Source organism: Myxine glutinosa, chromosome 1, assembly GCF_964187855.1.
Source record: "Myxine glutinosa chromosome 1, kmMyxGlut1.1, whole genome shotgun sequence".
Lineage (NCBI taxonomy): Eukaryota > Metazoa > Chordata > Myxini > Myxiniformes > Myxinidae > Myxine > Myxine glutinosa.
In genome coordinates this window covers 442,400,392-442,420,071 of record NC_136261.1, presented here as the reverse complement: position 1 = coordinate 442,420,071, position 19,680 = coordinate 442,400,392, and the positions used below count along the sequence as shown (strand labels likewise).

The window sequence follows — 19,680 nt, the reverse complement described above, 5'->3', positions numbered from 1 at the left end:
GAAAGATTCATTCTATCTTGTGGAGAAAACGAATTGGCGATCACTCCATTTTACTACATGAGAGGGAAGTGTAAGGACAATGTTGGGAAATTTCCTTCATGAATCGATGAAAATTATAATTTATTTAATACAAAATGGAGGTTCCATGTCTCTTCCCCCATGTTTGTTGTGTTTAGATTTTTCGTTAAAAGATAAAATAAATCTTCATAAACAAAAAAACAATAGAATTTCACATCTTGTAATTTTTGTTAATCTTTAATCATTTCCACAGAAGGACCGGTGGAGCATCCGGAGAAGGTGGAGCTGGATCAGAACAACTTGAGAAGACTTTGTAAGTGAAGGGGAACGGGGAGGGGGTTCTTCTTCTTCCTTCCATTTACAGATCATTTAAAATTCCATATTTTCTCCTTTTCATTCTTTCCTTTTTCTTCTGTTTTATTTCCCTGTTCATATTTTCCTTCACTCTATTCCACTTATTTATTTTCCAACTCGATTTTCCCTCTTGTCAAGTGTCACAAAACCCAAGGTTTGTTTAATTGAACGATGTCCAACCAGGAGGAGGGGATAGTCCAAACTTGTGTTTGCTGATTAAAGGCCTTTCTTAATCCCCACCCTCTCCTCCCTCCTCTCTCATCCCCCACCCCCCATCCCCTTCCCTCTCTCTCTTCCTCACTTCCCCATCCCCTCTCTCTCTCTTCCCCACTACCCCATCCCCCTCTCTCTCTCCCCCACTACCCCATCCCCTCTCTCTCTCCCACACTACCCCATCCCCCTCTCTCTCTCCCCCACTACCCCATCCCCCTCTCTCTCTCCCCCACTACCCCATCCCCTCTCTCTCTTCCTCACTTCACCATTCCCCCTCTCTCTCTCCCCCACTACCCCATCCCCTCTCTCTCTCCCCCACTACCCCATCCCCCTCTCTCTCTCCCCCACTACCCCATCCCCCTCTCTCTCTCCCCCACTACCCCATCCCCTCTTTCTCTCGTCCTCCCCTTCTCACCAACGATGTAATCAGAACAAGGTCTTTCTTGACAAATCGTGGTTCGTTCTGTAACATAATCCGGTATAAATTGCTCGTTCGTCCCAGATTAAATTTACAATCCTGAAGGAATTTGTAACATATTTCCCAATCTCTCACATAAACATCTTACATCAACAAACATTGTGGAATCATAATATATCTATAATAATAAAAAGGTGTGTGTGTGTGTGTGTGTGTGTGTGTGTGTGTGTGTGTGTGTGTGTGTGTGTGTGTGTGTGTGTCCGTCTCCTCCATAACTCCAAAACCATGAAACGTAGCACCCCCAAACTTTGCATACATACCTCTCCACCTCCAATGGATTACATGAAGGAAAACTGTGTCTTTGTGTGTGTGTTTTCAAGATAATTTACACTAACAGGCTTATCTTTGGTCAGCCTGCGTTCAGGTCGCTCAGTTTGGGGTCTTAATTCCCCCCATTTTGTCCACTCAATTCCAGTATGCCCTGCGTCAGAACAGATCGGTTTCTGTGTAATAAAGCTTGCTTGGTGAGCACTCTCCAAGCAGCTTGGTAATGGGTGGAACACCCCTGCTCCCTCCTCAGATTGAGACTATTTTATTTAGTTCCTTCCTTTAAAGAGTAAAAATATGGGCAATACACCTGGCGCTAACCTTGTAGAATAACCAGTATACTGCACTGACTAAAGGTATTTTAAACCAATTACAAAGGTTGCCAGAAGACAGGGCAGCAGGGAGAATCATACTGACATAATCAATAGACTTCAAACAAAGAAAACATACCTATTTTGGGGTCCACTCCCACATACCTCCTTTTGTAATGCCTTGAACAAACATTTATACATCACGTGTGGTGAAGGTTGTGTGGGAGTTTCATCGAAATAGTGTTTGTCGTTTCAGGGGAAAAAGCAAATACCTATTTTGGGGGGAAATATGGCTCCACGCAGACCCCCTGAGACCCCGTTTTTTTTCATTGCCGTGAACAAACTTTAGTCACAACACAACAAATATCATTTGTGCCAAATTTGGTCAAAATCCCATCAGCGGTTTTGCAGAAGAAGTTTCAAGTGTTTACAGACAGACGGACGGACGCCGCGCCATCGCATAAGCTCACCTGAACTTTGTTCCAGGTGAGCTAAAAAGTACGTATATCAACGAACGAAGCAGCCCCCCCCTCAACTCCCCCTATCCCTCCCCCCCCCCCACCCCCCGGTGCCTCGCCTTTGTTGTGCTATTTTATTTTCCCCCTTTTTGTGTGATCTTCTTTCATGATACGACGTCACTTCCACATAAGTAGATACATCTACATACACTACTCAATAAGTTAGGGATATTGTGGGAGTGAGAGGGATATTGTGGGAGTGAGAGGGATATTGTGGGAGTGAGAGGGATATTGTGGGAGTGAAAGGGATATTGTGGGAGTGAGAGGGATATTGTGGGAGTGACAGGGATATTGTGGGAGTGAGAGGGATATTGTGGGAGTGAGAGGGATATTGTGGGAGTGAGAGGGATATTGTGGGAGTGAGAGGGATATTGTGGGAGTGAGATGGATATTGTGGGAGTGAGAGGGATATTGTGGGAGTGAGAGGGTTATTGTGGGAGTGAGAGGGATATTGTGGGAGTGAGAGGGATATTGTGGGAGTGAGAGGGATATTGTGGGAGTGAGAGGGATATTGTGGGAGTGAGAGGGATATTGAGGGAGTGAGAGGGATATTGTGGGAGTGAGAGGGATATTGTGGGAGTGAGAGGGATATTGTGGGAGTGAGAGGGATATTGTGGGAGTGAGAGGGATATTGTGGGAGTGAGAGGGATATTGTGGGAGTGAGAGGGATATTGTGGGAGTGAGAGGGATATTGTGGGAGTGAGAGGGATATTGTGGGAGTGAGAGGGATATTGAGGGAGTGAGTTAATTTTTTTATAGGGGTTGGGGTTATGGTATTGAAATTGTGTGGGAGTGAGGGATATTGAGGGAGTGAGTTCATTTTTTTATAGGGGTTGGGGTTATGGTATTGAAATTGTGTGGGAGTGAGAGGGATATTGTGGGAGTGAGAGGGATATTGTGGGAGTGAGTTAATTTTTTTATAGGGGTTGGGGTTAGGGTATTGATATTGTGTGGGAGTGAGAGGGATATTGTGGGAGTGAGAGGGATATTGAGGGAGTGAGTTCATTTTTTTATAGGGGTTGGGGTTATGGTATTGAAATTGTGTGGGAGTGAGAGGGATATTGTGGGAGTGAGAGGGATATTGTGGGAGTGAGTTTATTTTTTTTTATAGGGGTTGGGGTTATGGTATTGAAATTGTGTGGGAGTGAGAGGGATATTGTGGGAGTGAGAGGGATATTGTGGGAGTGAGTTAATTTTTTTATAGGGGTTGGGGTTAGGGTATTGATATTGTGTGGGAGTGAGGGATATTGAGGGAGTGAGTTCATTTTTTTATAGGGGTTGGGGTTATGGTATTGAAATTGTGTTGGAGTGAGAGGGATATTGTGGGAGTGAGAGGGATATTGTGGGAGTGAGTTAATTTTTTTATAGGGGTTGGGGTTATGGTATTGAAATTGTGTGGGAGTGAGAGGGATATTGTGGGAGTGAGAGGGATATTGTGGGAGTGAGAGGGATATTGTGGGAGTGAGTTTATTTTTTTTTTATAGGGATTAGGGTTAGGGTATTCGGCAATGTGCCCTCGGCATCAAGAGGAAGTGTGGGGTCTGGTGGGAAGGCATAAACTCTTTGTAAATGTGTGGTGGCAGAGGTTATTACAATTTCTCTATTTACTTGGGCAACGCTGATGTTAAAGCTCTGTTTGCACGGGTAAATTTGTTCTCCTTTCCTTCTCCCCCAAATCGAGGGTCCTGTAAAAGCCCCCCCCCCCCAAATAATATATGCAGAACATCCCTTCCCCTCTCCCCTCTCCCCTCCTCTTTCCTCTTCCCCTCCCCTCTTCCTCTTCCCCTTTCTCCTCCCTCCCCTTCCCCCTGCCCTCCTCCTCCCACCCCTTACCCCTGCCCTCCTCCTCCCACCCCTTCCCTCCATTCTCTTCCTCCTCCCTCTCCCCTGCCTCCTCTTCCTCCTCCCTCTCCCCTTCCTTCTCTTCCCTCCTCCTTCCCCTTCCAGCAGCAAGAGACATGATGACTAATTGGTCCATCAGTGAAGCGACAGGTCGACTCTTCCAGTATAAAAATAACGTCCATCGACCTCGTGTTGGATTTCCATCATGTTGGTTCGAGCTTTGCATTTCATACTCAACGAGAAACTTCTTATTCAAACTCGGAAAACATTACAGAGAAACGATCTGCTTCTGATAAATCTTCTTCTTCAAACTCGGAAAACATCACAGAGAAACGATCTGCTTCTGATAAATCTTCCTCTTCAAATTGTAAAAACATTACAGAGAAACTCAGCCATGATCCTTCTTCTTCTTCTGGAGAAAGGGCGAAAACAAAGCACAGGCGCTTCCCCTTCCTCTTCTTCTTCATCTTATTCTTCCAAGCAGAATGGAGAAACTCAGCTGTCAGTAGATTGCTAAACATCTATCTTATATCTATATTATAAAAGGAGTCATGTCTGTCTGTCTGTCTGTTTGTGTCTCTGTGTCTCTGTGTCTCTGTCTGTGTGTCTGTTTGACATGTTGTAACTTGAGAATGGATTAATGGATTTCAATGAAGCAAACTACGGTGGATTCGGGTACCTCCTGGGAATGTTTGATACAAAAAAAAAAAATAATAAAAATATTTTTTGTGTGGGTCCATGGACACGCGTGTCGAAACTGCAAATGCCAACACGTGACATTGGGTATACCAGCACGGAGAGCAGGATCTTCCAGGAAACCATTTTTTGTTCCCCCATACATGAACCATCTCAGCAAAGATTGGTATTTCCGTCAGCGAAGCGATGGATCTTATATTCTCGTCAACATAAACATCGGGGCGCTCACCTGGTCAAATAAACAGTATAATACACCGACTACAGGTATTTTAACCCAATTTCAATGGTTGCTCGAAGACAGGTTAGCATGTAGAATAATACTAACATAATCATAAGACTATAAAACAAACAAACAAAAAAATACATATTTTGGGGGCAAACCCATCCCACCCCGGGGCAACACCTCCCACCCCGGGGCAACACCTCCCACCCCGGGGCAACACCTCTCACCCCTGGGTAACCCCTCTCACCCCTGGGTAACCCCTCTCACCCCTGGGTAACCCTTCCCACCCCGGGGCAACACCTCCCACCCCGGGGCAACACCTCCCACCCCCCACCCCGTAGATCCCCCAAAGGAGCAGATTTTTTTTATTGCTTTGAATAAACTCAGGTACATCATGGGGGATGAAGGTTGTGGTGAAGTTTCATCGAAATCGTTTGTGTAGTTTGAGAAAAAGCAAATTCCTATTTTGTGGGTTAAACCTGGATCCACTTGACCCCCGGTAAACCCCTTAGACGGCGAGTTTTTTTAATGCCTTGAACAAACTTTAGTCACAACAAAACAAATATCATTTGTGCCAAATTTGGTCGCAATCCCATCAGCGGTTTCGGAGAAGAAGTTTCAAGTGTTTACGGACCGACACGACGCGTCATCGCATAAGCTCACCTGAACTTCGTTCCAGGTGAGATAAATACACGTGTAAAACAATCAACGTCGAGTGCTAAAACCACTTGGTTTCCATGGTGATACGGTGGCTCGCTTCATGGAGGCATCTCCGGAATGGGAAAGCAAATGGAGGGTGAAAGTAACAGGACAAGCACGATGTCTGAGAGGTATCCGCACTCGCTTTGAGGTATCTAACCTGGGTTTGAATCCCGACCGAGCTATAAACTGTCATCCCGGTGTTTCACAGGTGCAGAGTGACTCATCAATGTGTGTGTCGACCTGTTAAACAGTGTCACACCTGCAGGATTTTCATTTCCCCTCCCCTCCCCCCTCCCCTCCCCCCTCTTCAACCTCTGACCCCTCTCCCCTCAACCTCTGTCCCCTCCTCATCCTCTCTCCTCACTCACAGATCTCCTCCCTCGTCTTCTCCCCCTCCCGATCCACTCCCCCTCGAAGTTTTTCTCGGTGAAATAAATAAATAAATAATGTAAGTTGTTCATTGCGAAATAAATAAAGTTGTTAAATCGTGAAGTGAATAAACAAATAAAGTTGTTAAATCGTGAAGTGAATAAACAAATAAAGTTGTTAAATCGTGAAGTGAATAAACAAATAACGTTGTTAAATCGTGAAGTGAATAAACAAATAAAGTTGTTAAATCGTGAAGTGAATAAACAAATAAAGTTGTTAAATCGTGAAGTGAATAAACAAATAAAGTTGTTAAATCGTGAAGTGAATAAACAAATAAAGTTGTTAAATCGTGAAGTGAATAAACAAATAACGTTGTTAAATCGTGAAGTGAATAAACAAATAAAGTTGTTAAATCGTGAAGTGAATAAATAAATAAAGTTGTTAAATCGTGAAGTGAATAAACAAAACAATTGTAATAAAAGATTTTTTGTGATAGAGATTAATGTGTTTGTGTTTTTGTCCGTTTGTCTAACAATGTCCGTGACCCCGTGTCGTGTCCGCAGATGGACGGAGCCCGAGTCTGGACCCAAACTCTGCACATCGACGGATAAAGATCTCCGGGGATCTCAGGACGGCGACTCGAACCGGGACCGGGAATCAGTACCCGGAACATCCTGATCGGTTTGATTATTATATACAAGTTGTTTCCCGTGATTGTTTCTCCTCAGGTCGTCATTACTGGGAGGTCGATGTGAGGTCGAGTCGTTCGTGCGGAATCGGAATCTGTTTAAACTCCATGGGGAGAAAAGGGGGAAAGAGCGGGTTGGGAATGAATCCCGAGTCTTGGTGTTTAATAAAATATAATAACGAATTCTTCGCACATCACAACAAACAACGAACCTCCCTGTCCGTCCCGGGGGATCATGAACGGTTTGGGTTCTTCTTGGATTGCGAGGCGGGAGAGTTGACGTGTTTCGGGGACTCGCGGGTCCTGCACGTGTTCAGGGGGAACTTCATGGACCCCGTTAAATCCGCCATTGGGGTTTGGGATGGTTCCTTTCATTTTGTACATTTCGTGAAACAAACTTTCATCACGAACTGATCCGGTTATTTTGGGATCAAATCAATCAAATCATTTACCTGTTCATGACGATGTGATTTACCTGTTCATGACGATGTGATTTACCTGTTCATGACGATGTGATTTACCTGTTCATGACGATGTGATTTACCTGTTCATGACGATGTGATTTACCTGTTCATGACGATGTGATTACTCATTAATGTTCATATTATAATAAAATTTATATAATTTAATAAGTTCATTGTTTATCTTATTTGATGTGAAATGAACTTTAACCCGAACTCTTCACTCTCCTCAGATGCAATAGATTCTTCTTCTTCAAAGCGTCATTGAATGGGATGTTTGAGTGAAGAAAGTCCGTCCAGGTAGATGAAACCCTTTGTGTTTACCTGGAATAGAGCACCGGCGTTAATCGTGAAGGTGACGGTGGGTTTGGATTGGATCACAGGTGGAATGTGGAGCCCTGGATGGAATTAACAGAACGTTCATCAGGTATCGCGAATCACACCGTTGGAAACATGGCCACGTGACCTTTTGGGTGTTACTCTCTCTTTTGGTCCGATGAAGGGTTCATACCTGACCTGAAACGTCAGGTTCTCATTGTTTCTCACGGAGGTTTTAATCTTTATCTTTGTGGAAATCTCTTCCATCCAATCAAAACACAGAGATAAAATCATCATTTCATCACCAGTGTATTGACGTCACGAAGTTAATTTAGCGTCATCACGTGAATGCAAATTCCAGAGAAGTCGTCGCATCATGTTCTGTGATTAACAATTCATATTCACCTGGCGGGAGGTAAACCGTGATCATACAGGTGCTGCCCTCAGGGTGACATTGCACTCCGAGAGGGGCAGGTTGGGGCTCACTCTCGAATTTCTCCAATTGGGGAAACTCGACCCTACAATTTTTGGAAGAGGGGACTTAGATCTCGCTATACCTGGATATTTAAACAAAGAACAGGTCAACACCTTCATGTTAACATTCACCAATTCACTTCTCTTTTTAATTTTACACGTCGACGCCATTGAATGTTGATATTACAACCTGAATGACGAATCTTCCCAGGTATTACGTTTGTATCATCTATCTATAATTCCAGTAATCTCTGTCTGTCTGTCTGTACGTCTGTACGTTTGTCTGTGACCGCTGTTTCTCGACAACCACGGGTCCGATATACTTTTAACTTGCCAGGTATATTGCTGGGGACCCGAGGATGTGCCTTTTCAAGGTTTCATATTAATCGGACAATTACTTACCGAGCTATGTCCAAAAAACGATTCAACCAATCAGAGAGCAGCGAACGATCGCGTGTGCCGAACGTGGCGGGCACACTCTGCCTCGGATGGCACATTTGAGAGCGTATTCATTTATTTCACGTTTGCAAACTATGTTGGCGTTAAACGATGTTTTAAAACTAATAAAAACGAATTTGCGATTCATTCGCTTTCCTGCGCGTTTGTGTACGCGATGGCGATTTCTTTACCAAACTCCGGAAGCCGTTCGCTTTGGACCGAACCATTGCATGTAAATAGAGGGGGGGGATTGTCACCGTACTCGCATGCCGTTCGCTTTGTACCAAACCATTTCATGTAAATAGAGGGGGGGGATATAATTTTAGATATATATATATAGTACGGGCATGCCCTAGTGAGTGAAAAACCTGCGATACAACATGTGCGAAACGTGCTTTGTGACGTCACAATAGGGAACAATGTGTAGTGGAATTGAAAACAAGGGTGTTTCACAGGTAGGATGATCCATCAATGCGCGGCAGGGGGCTCATCCCGGTGTTTCACAGGTAGGATGATCCATCGACGTGCAATATGGGGCTCATCACGGTGTTTCACAGGTAGGATGATCCATCAATGTGCGGCAGGGGGCTCATCCTGGTGTTTCACAGGTAGGATGATCCATCGACGTGCGGTATGGGGCTCATCACGGTGTTTCACAGGTAGTATGATCCATCGACGTGCGGTATGGGGCTCATCACGGTGTTTCACAGGTAGGATGATCCATCAATGTGCGGTCGTTGGCTCATCATGGTGTTTCACAGGTAGGATGATCCATCAATGCGCGATAAGGGCTCATCACGGTGTTTCACAGGTAGGATGATCCATCAGTGTGCGGTAGGGGGCTCATCCCGGTGTTTCACAGGTAGGATGATCCATCAGTGTGTGGTAGGGGCTCATCCCGGTGTTTCACAGGTAGGATGATCCATCAATGTGCGGTAGGGGCTCATCCTGGGGTTTCACAGGTAGGATGATCCATCAATGTGCGGTCGGGGCTCATCCCGGTGTTTCACAGGTGGGATAATCCACCAATGCGCGTACTGTCCCTCGGATGAACGTGAAACGGAAATCCCGTCTCCCGACATTAGTTGGTGAACGTTAAAGATCCCAAGGTATCCTTCGTGATGAGCAGGTGAGCTATCGCCGGCATCCTGAACAAATTACAGAACAATTCCACCGTAACCTGCACAGGTCCCTGCACTCAGTCAATGACGCGACCCCGACACCTTGTGCCGCATTCAAAAGAAGAAGAAGAATCCATGATGAAACACCATACCGGGTTCTGTTCTGAAGCCTCGTCAGTTCAAACACCATTGAACTTACCGCTAGTTTCACTCACAGTGAAATGTACCTGTAGGAATTCTGCACCTATATCTGGTGGTGGATGCTTCTTCATCACCATCAGGTATTGTGGGATACCTGCCACGTGTTTACTGTGTCCAGTAGATATCAGGTGTGGCAGCATGTTTATACCTCAAGGTGCTGTTCCCACCTGCCAGCTCTTTCACCTTCCACACACCTTTTTAGTACGAGGACCATTTTGATGGACACAAGACACATTGGTCGTTCTTGGTTCTTGTACAAGTTTCCGGCGCACAAGGAACGACTTTGCTGTCGATCTCTCAAGGTTAGACCACTCACCTTAGTCTGGAAGTGCTGAATTCCTGCCCATGGAGCTCACCAGGTGTTTTGGTTCATGGTCCTGATGTAACAGCTTTCAATACCTCATCATCGTTACCTGAATGTTGGTGGATGTTGTGGGCGGTGCCACGTGTCGTTGTACCTTCCAGTGTGTGTTCATGGAAGTCCAGGTTATCAATGGCACTTTGAGTGAATTTTCCACCTGTAAGGTTTGTGGGAATCAAGAGCTCACCTTGTTCCTGGTCTCCTCACTAGTCCGTGACATGGAAGCGATACATCTCTGGCTATTTGATACCTGATGATATTGATAAAACGGTTCAATATTTAAACTCTTTCTTTACTCCTGGTTTGTTTTAAGGTGTGAAATGCTCGTGGGGATACCTGCTGCAGGTGCACAAATACCTTGATCCATATTCAGCACTTTTTCCCGATTTCTCTCACTCAGTTCCAATTTTAAGTCTGATTCATTCATCTCTGGAGTTGCATCATTCACCATCCAGGTCACGTGATTGTAGATGTAGAGGGACACAGGTACACATTCAGGTGCAGAATTACAGCGATGAATAAACAGCGATGGATCATCTTCTGGGTTCTTCTTCTACTCCGTTTCTCACAGGTGTCCTTCACATCATTCCGGAATGATTTCGCAGAATGGTGGAAGATAACGTTCTTTTCAGGCTTAGCACCTGTGGTTGTGGATTCGTCACCGCTTTCCTCTGCACGTTTCTTCAGGCAGGTAACCTTTGATAGAAGATAACCTGTTGACATATCTGATGAACAAATGATAGAAGATTTACCTTTTTGTAGGACTATCATGACCTTTGATCCACGGTCTGCGGAGTATTCTTCATTCCTTTTTGAGAATGGAGCACCTGTATAAAGTGGTATTCACTATGCGAGGTATGGACAACCAGCACCTGTATTTGTGGTGAAGTGAACGCAGAAAGATGATTGTGTTCGGATCTTCAGATAAGTTACCATCTTTGTAAGAGATGAACTACTGCAGAGTATCATCATGTACTGGATCACAAGTGTGTTTCATCTGCAGGTTAGACTTTGTCATATTTGTACACACACAGGACTTGTGGTACCTGAACTCATTATCAATCATGTCACCACAATTGTTACCATATACTTGGATACGGTGTACCATATCATCATCACTGAGTACCTTTTCTTGCTACCATATCACATTTTGTCGATTATCCTTCGTACTCACAGGTAGTAGTTGATGTTCACCTGTGTGATCTCGTTCCTTCACACAAACGAAGCACTGATTTCTATGGTCTATGGATTTAGTACTGGATGACCCAAGGTGGATCTACACCTGATGGTCCCAGAGTTCGTTTCTGCATTTTTGTCACATGTGTTGGACACATGTGATGATTTCACTTTTTCACAATTTCCACATGTGACATGACACATGTTTCGGATTCGTCACTTCCGCCCTTGTTCTTATTATATACTGTTAGGATTTTTAGTTTCAGGTAATATTGTTGTTAAGATTTCTGTGTGAAATGGAGATGACTTTTGTAAAAGGTAAAAATTAATGTTTGTGAAGGAAAAAGAACAAAAACGCGGCAAAGAAACCGGAAGATGAGAGAGGAGGTGATCAGCAGGGAGAGGAGGAGACAGGTGACGTGGAAAATTTTGTGACGTCCCCTAACGAGGCACAGTTCCAGGCGTTAAAAAGATTGGAACTTGGAACTTAGGACTTTGGTCAAATACTGTAACTTGGAGGTCCGAATTAATATGAAGAAGGCAGAGATTCAGACGTTGGTGGTGGAATATTTCGTGGGAATGAGAGAATGGGAAGAGGTAGCATTGGATTGGGTACCAGAGGGAAAAGGAAATATGGAGCTCTGGAAAATGGAGATGCAACTGCAGAGCCAGGAACGATTTAAAGAGTTGGAATGGAAAGCAGAAAAGGAACAAGAGGAAAGGAAACCTGAAAGGGACATAAAGGAACGGGACATGGAGTATCAAAGGGACTTAAAGGAACGGGACATGGAGTATCAAAGGGACTTAAAGGAACGGGACATGGAGTATCAAAGGGACTTAAAGGAACGGGACATGGAGTATCAAAGGGACTTAAAGGAACGGGACATGGAGTATCAAAGGGACTTAATGGAACGGTACATGGAGTATCAAAGGGACTTAACGGAACTGGACATGGAGTATCAAAGGGACTTAAAGGAACGGGACATGGAGTATCAAAGGGACTTAATGGAACGGTACATGGAGTATGAAAGGGACTTAAAAGAACGGGACATGGAGTATCAAAGGGACTTAAAGGAACGGGACATGGAGTATCAAAGGGACGTAAAGGAACGGGACATGGAGTATCAAAGGGACTTAAAGGAACGGGACATGGAGTATCAAAGGGACTTAAAGGAACGGGACATGGAGTATCAAAGGGACTTAAAGGAACGGGACATGGAGTATCAAAGGGACTTAAAGGAACGGGACATGGAGTATCAAAGGGACTTAAAGGAACGGGACATGGAGTATCAAAGGGACTTAAAGGAACGGGACATGGAGTATCAAAGGGACTTAAAGGAACGGGACATGGAGTATCAAAGGGACTTAATGGAACGGTACATGGAGTATCAAAGGGACTTAAAAGAACGGGACATGGAGTATCAAAGGGACTTAAAGGAACGGGACATGGAGTATCAAAGGGACGTAAAGGAACGGGACATGGAGTATCAAAGGGACTTAAAGGAACGGGACATGGAGTATCAAAGGGACTTAAAGGAACGGGACATGGAGTATCAAAGGGACTTAAAGGAACGGGACATGGAGTATCAAAGGGACTTAAAGGAACGGGACATGGAGTATCAAAGGGACTCCAAGGACCTGGACATGGAGTATCAAAGGGACTTAAAGGAACTGGACATGGAGCATCAAAGGGACTTAAAGGAACGGGACATGGAGTATCAAAGGGACTTAAAGGAACGGGACATGGAGTATCAAAAGGACTTAAAGGAACGGGACATGGAGTATCAAAGGGACTTAAAGGAACGGGACATGGAGTATCAAAGGGACTTAAAGGAACGGGACATGGAGTATCAAAGGGACTTAAAGGAACGGGACCTGGAGTATCAAAGGGACTTAAAGGAATGGGACATGGAGTATCAGAAGGAAATTGTACTCAAGGAGGTTGAAATACCTGGAGGACGGAGAGAAATCTTATCCATGCCGGATAGTTCGACAAGTCAGAACTCTTGGGATGTTGGTACACATGTAAGACTGGTTCCACCCTTTATAGTCCTGGCACTGGCATAGAAACCTGTATACATCTCAGAAGGCATAGACTTTGACAGTTGTTTGGAGAATGGGATACCCCGAGCTTCAATAATCTACTAGGTGGAATTCCTGAATTTGTAGCATAAGCTGGAAAATGGCCATTTTCCAAAATGGCCGCCACGGGGCCAGTGCCAAACAAGAAATGCCTATAAGTTTTGATAGGAACATAGTAGATTGATGATTTTGGTGTATATTATGGGGTTTTCAGGTATACCGAACACAGTGGTGCTGTTAAAAAATATTTTAGACATTGCCTAGTTACCGAAATCCAAGATGGCCACCACCAGAAGTTTGTCAATCAAGAAAACGTGTATAAATTTGAATACAAATGTAGTAGAGTGATGATTTTGGTGTCTATTTTGGGGGTTTCAGATATGCCTGACATAGTGGTGCCATCAATAAACATTTTAGATGTTGATTAGTCATTAAAATCCAAGATGGCCGCTACATGAAGTCCGTCAATCATGAAAATATGTATACCTTTTGATAGAAACGATGATGGATTACGATTTTAGTGTCTATTGTGTAGGTTTATAGTATTTCATACTTAATAATATTGGCTTTCGGGAAACTAGAGCCTGTCATTTTCTGTTTTAAGAAAGGGCATTTTCTATTTCATCAATTCTCAAACTGTTAATTTCACTTCAGCCTTGCAATTCAAAATGTATTAACATGTAAGATATAGAACATAAAGTACAAATTTCATTTCAGAATAGTACCAAATTCTGGTATTTTAACCGTTTTTCTGCTTTGAAATGGAAAATGACATTCCCTAGGTAACAGTAACATTTAGATCTTAGCTAGTTTTGGACAAAAAAATTTAATAACAAGAATGAAAGTTTAAAAAACATTGCAGAATTATATTACACAGCACAGATGGAATGATCGCCAGTCATGGTATGAATATGATTTCAAGCACAGAGAGTGGTAAGATATGATAATCCAATTAATTATCATGTCCCATCCCGACACTGTTTAAACAGCCATGATTTAATGTACTGTCTTATCTGCATTACTCAAGATGTCACTGGCTGACTCCTTATTTTGACACACTGATTCTTGTTGCTTGTGACAAAAGATCACACAATTTTGCCCTGCCTTTTTGCTTGGGCACCGCTTTCTGTCGCACTTTCCCATGCATTTACAGATGACAAGCTTCTCGTGGGGTCGTCGTTTGAGACATTTTGCAGGCAAGAGAATATCATTGTCAATCACCCAGCCATAGTTTGTTGGATCTGGAGATGAGTGGAAGTCATCGAGAAGGCACAGGGCAATACGCACAACAAAAAAGCTCTCTGTATATGGCCGCGAATGACACTTGAAGTAGGGGGTCGGGATTGTAGGGGCTTTGGCATCGTAGCTTGGATATGGCACTCCACTCGAAGCTGGTCGAAGGTCAGAGATTCTGACGTGGACTTTGCACCAGCCCACACATGAACGAGGTACTCCTCAGCTTTCGACACATCCTTTTCCGTTAACTGATTTCACTGAGCAAAATCGGCCAGAAACGTCTGTGGCTCATATGACAGAGATGCGTGTTTTGTGCCCATCTTGCTTAGCGTATCATCGCCAGTGAGGACATGAGCCTTCACTATGACTCTGCACAGTCCCACTCCCAACTTATCTGCGAGAACATGAAGTGGTAGATGACGCCTGCGCTTACCAGAGCCAAACTCTTCCCACAACTCTTGAAGACCCCTCTCGCAATTGAGGGATAAAGCGAAGTAAACGCACTATTGTGTCTGTGTCATTGGAGATCACAAGCAGCCGACTACTCCCACGATCCACCTCCCATGCACAGTGAAGACCGAGGCGATCATCAGCTTCCTCCAAATGACATGTCAACGCTTCGATAGATTCTGAGGTTTCGCAAGATGGTGGTGCTGAGGTCCTCCCTGCATGCAGCAACTGTGCTGGCGCAACTTCCTCATGTCTAATGCATCCACTGAGTATAACGGTCAGCTTGATGAGCTCAGGCATTGATGCCAGCCGGCGGGCTCGCTGCTGCAGCTTGGTTTGAATTCTATTGCCATAATAATCTGTGAGAATTCTCTTAACATCTCGATTATAAACCTCCACACTGTCATTAAGGTTCATCATCATCTCTCTTATTTCTGTCATTGTAAATCCATACCCAGCCTGAATGAGTGGACCTAGACGTGATATAACCTCAATGAATACATCAGTCTTAAGGCTAGTTTTGGGTTCACATGTACATTCTATCTGCTTTGACTTTGACACATATTGTTTGAAATAAGACATGACAATATAAATCTGCGGCATATACATCTTCAGGACTGCCTAAGTCTGCACATCTGACATACACGTCATCTTTATGATAGTGTATTGCATCCAAAAACTTCTGTGAACTTTTGACCTTACAGAGAGAGTCTGACCTTTTCCTGCACCTGTTTCCCCTTTTGTTTGGCCCAGACCCTATCACATGCACATATGACACAGTCTATATAATTTGAGTCAACAGCAGTGCTGGGTCCAGGACGAGGTATGGTGGAGCTCCGTGTGGATGGCTTGTGAGCAGTCAAGTCAGATAGTACTTCAGGTACCTCATCTGCAGCAGGTTCTTCAGAAATGGTTGGAAGGTTTCGTACATCAGTGTATTTCTTATAGCAAGAATATGTATTGTGATATTTGAATTCAAAATCAGGTCCAAGAATTTTCAACCGTTTGCTAACATCATCTTTCACTTCCCCTATATCACGGACACATTTTCTACCTGCCCCCCCCCACCCCCCACCATGGAGCGGTTCTGTTTTCTTGCCTTTCTTCTGGCAAATGATACATCTTTCAGGGTGAAGAGGAGCGGGAACAGGCGTTGAAATAAGGAGGTTAAGTCCTTCTGGTGTGGTGCTGTCTGTCATGTTTCAAACCTTTCAGAATTGAATCACCTGAAAAAGAATGAGAGAAAATTAGGAGAGGATATCAATGAGAAACAAATTTGGTGTTTATTATGGGGTTTTCATCTAAAATGTTTATTGGCAGCACCATTGTGTCAGGCCCACCTGAAAACCTCATAATAGACACCAAAATCATTCATCTACTGGGTTTCTGTCGAAAGTTAGATGAGTTTTCATGATTGATGGACTTCAGGTGGAAGCCATTTTGGATTTCGGTAACTTGGCAATGTCTAAAATGTTTTTTGATGGCACCACTGTGTCGGGCATACATGAAAACAACAAAATAGACACTAAAATCATCAATCTACTACATTTGAATTGAAATGTATTCACGTTTTCTTGATTGACGGAATTCGGGTGGCGACCATCTTGGATTTCGGTAACTAGGCAACGTCTAAAATATTTTTTGACACCACTACTGTGTTGGGCATACCTGAAAACCCCATAATATACACCAAAATCATCAATATACTACGTTCCTATCAAAACTTATAGGCATTTATTGTTTTGCACTCGCCCTGTGGCGGCCATTTTGGAAAATGGCAATTTTTCAGCTTGTGCTACAAATTCAGGAATTCCACCTAGTAGATTATCGTAGCTAGGGGTATCCCATACTCAAATCAACGGTCAAAGTCTATGCCTTCTAAGATGTATACGGGTTTCTATGCCAGGGCCTGGACGATTAATGAAAAGTAGGTAGGCAAGTTCTTTTTACACTTTGTAAAGGTGGCTCAGATGTTAAAATGGCCTAAGGAGTCTTGGACTATGTTAGTACAAAGTGTTCTGGTGGGTAAAGCTCAATATATCTATTCGGCTTTACCGATTGACCAATGTGCAGATTATGAGAAAGTTAAGAAATCCATTCTCAAAGCCTATGAATTGGTTCCTGAACCTTACCGATAAAAATTGAGGAATGCCAGGAAGTGGAAGAATGAGACCCATGTGGAGTTTGCCAGAGAGAAGGAAACTATGTTTGATGGGTGGTGTGACTCGAAGGAGATTGGGGAAGACTAAACCGTTTACGACAATTGATTTTGGTGGAGGAATTTAAACAGTGTGTCCACGTGGGCATTAAAGTGCATCTGGATGACAAAAAGTACCTGAGTTGTATGAGGCCGCAACAGTGGCAGATGACTATGCCTTGACACACAGGATGGGGTTTCACTAACCTAACTTCCTGCCTAGAGGTAGCCATGGGAGTTACATTAAATCAGATTTGGCTTCCCTGGCAAGGAATGCCCAGAAACACGACTGGCACATCATGCACAACACCACAACGATAGTGGCGTCTCCAAGCAGACTCAAGTCCCGCCATCCCTACAACAGGGCGGCACAAGAGATGCTCAGTTCTATCCCTGAGAAACTGTCTAGAAGCGCATGGCTGGCGGCATCTTGGAAGCAGGTGTGGGAAACGGCCGGGCCCACCCGCATCCACCGCTACATCAGGGACCCAGGAGGTGGCGTCGTAGGAGAAGACCGACCACGCCTGCAATGGACCTCGCTGAACCGTCTACGTACGGGGGTCGGCCGCTTCAAATCATCGCTGAAGATGTGGGGCCTGGCAGACAGCCCAGAGAGGAGTATCGAGCAAAATCCTGGAAGTCCTTGCTGGAAGTCCTAGCTGTGTCCATGTGGAAGTCCTAGCTGTGTCCATGTGTTTGTTTGTTTTTCCTCCACCGCCCCCACCCCGATTCCCACGCCTGTTCCCCCCAAGCCCTCTCCCTCCTACAGATTCCCTCCTCCTATGTCCCTGCTCTCAAATGTTGTACATGTGTGCTTTCCCCTCTCTCCCCATCTTCTCTCCCGCTCCCTTTATTTTGTTTTCTGTGTCCGTTTGTTGTTTTGTCAATAATGTTCGCTCTTACACGAGCCTCGATCTTGCATACCAAAAAAAAATGTGGTGCCTCAAATTTTAGTGATCAAAAGTCTGACCGTCCAAAGCAGACATACCTTCCAGGGAGCCCGAGGCAGACCACGGGATTTTCCTGCGGGCCTATTTGCGCTTTTTGCAAGAAACCTGGGCATTTGATGTCCCAATGTTACGCCCTGAAAATGAGAAATCAGGATCGGAGTCAGACTACTGCAACCCCGAATGCGTTGGCCAGTGCGATAAATCGTCCTTTAGTCCTGCGGCATAGCAGACCAATTGTTCAAATTGTTCTAAAAGCACCAAAATTGGCACACATGTAGATTAATATATTCTAAACATTTTTGGATATGGAGGCATTCAAGATTAGCCCTGTGGAAGATATGGCGGCCATTGTTCAAAATGGCCGCCATTTACCATTAGCGTCATTACATAGACTTCATTATGTGTCGTTAGTATGGTGCTAGATGGGCCAAAATTCCTTTTTTTTACATCAGAATTAACATCAATAAGTGTTTAACAGATATTTAGATGAATCTTCTCAAAAATGGCCCTCAAATTGCTGGCAAAATTGCAATGGAATGGTAGTCAAAATAATACACAGAGTACGGGGAGTTTACAGTATGGTCAGATTGTAGTTATATAGTCGACCAAAAGCCCAGTCCCAGTCAACCTCTGGTCCGGCAACCATCCAGCGCCTCAGTGCAGTTGGATTGTCTGTTGGAATCTTGAATGCCTCCATATCCAAAAATTGGAATTGGAATTCTTGGAGGGGGGGGGGGGGTGGTCATGAAATTGTGGTCATGAAAAAGTGGTCATGTGGTCATGTCATGTGGTCATGAAAAGTGGTCATGTGGTCATGGTCATGATCACGTGGTCATGTGGTCATGATCATGACCTCTACACTCATGATCAATCACATGATCATGTGGTCATGTGGTCATGGTCACATGAAAAGTGGTCATGGTCAAAAAGTGGTCATGAAAAAGTGGTCATGAAAAAGTCATGAAAAAAAATCCAAAAATTGGAAGTTGGAATCTTGAATGCCTCCATATCCAAAATTGTTCAGAATGTATTAATCTACATGTGTGCCAATTTTGGTGCTTTTAGAACAATTTGAACAATTGGTTTCGTATTTTTTACTATGCCGCTGGGCTACAATATGTTATTTTCAAAATTTTAAACTATATGGGTTAAAAAATTTACTATTTGGAGAAACAACAGGGATGTGGGAGTCTGCCGTTTGTGTCATATGTAAAAATTCGGAAATCGGGAAAATGCTAAATTTTGGGAAAATCGTGAAAATGTGAAAATGTGAAAAATGAATAAATAAACTTTTTAAATAATTATTTAATTAAATAATTCGAACACTTCCGGTTTGTGATGAGTCACTTTCTGTTTTGGGGGCAAGGGTGGGATACGGGGATCTTTTCGGATTTGTGGGTGGTCTCGAAATCCCATTTTATATCTACTAACCTTGTAAGCCGTAAGGCAGCGTAAACTAGATGTGGCTTTCTTACAAGAAACCCACTCTACTCCATCATCTTACGCTATATGGAATCGAATGATGAAAAAGGCCGG

General features: G+C 43.9%; 1 protein-coding gene across 15 annotated transcripts in view; it reads left to right on the top strand.

Moving 5' to 3' along the window:
* Positions 1-19,680, top strand: part of LOC137418230 (E3 ubiquitin/ISG15 ligase TRIM25-like) — a 1,962,167-nt gene that overhangs the window by 903,362 nt on the left and 1,039,125 nt on the right. For 8 of the 15 annotated variants that reach the window (XM_078770760.1, XM_078770756.1, XM_078770755.1 and 5 more), the window contains 2 exons: positions 272-331; positions 6,555-7,300. The exons of 5 other annotated variants lie outside the window; for them this stretch is intronic. In XM_078770760.1, the coding sequence (XP_078626886.1) occupies positions 272-331; positions 6,555-7,093 (599 nt within the window). In that variant the 3' untranslated portion in view covers positions 7,094-7,300. Of the gene's footprint in view, positions 1-271; positions 332-6,554; positions 7,301-19,680 lie in introns of those variants that run through there. 2 more of the 15 variants (XM_078770763.1, XM_078770767.1) reach the window with 2 other exon arrangements.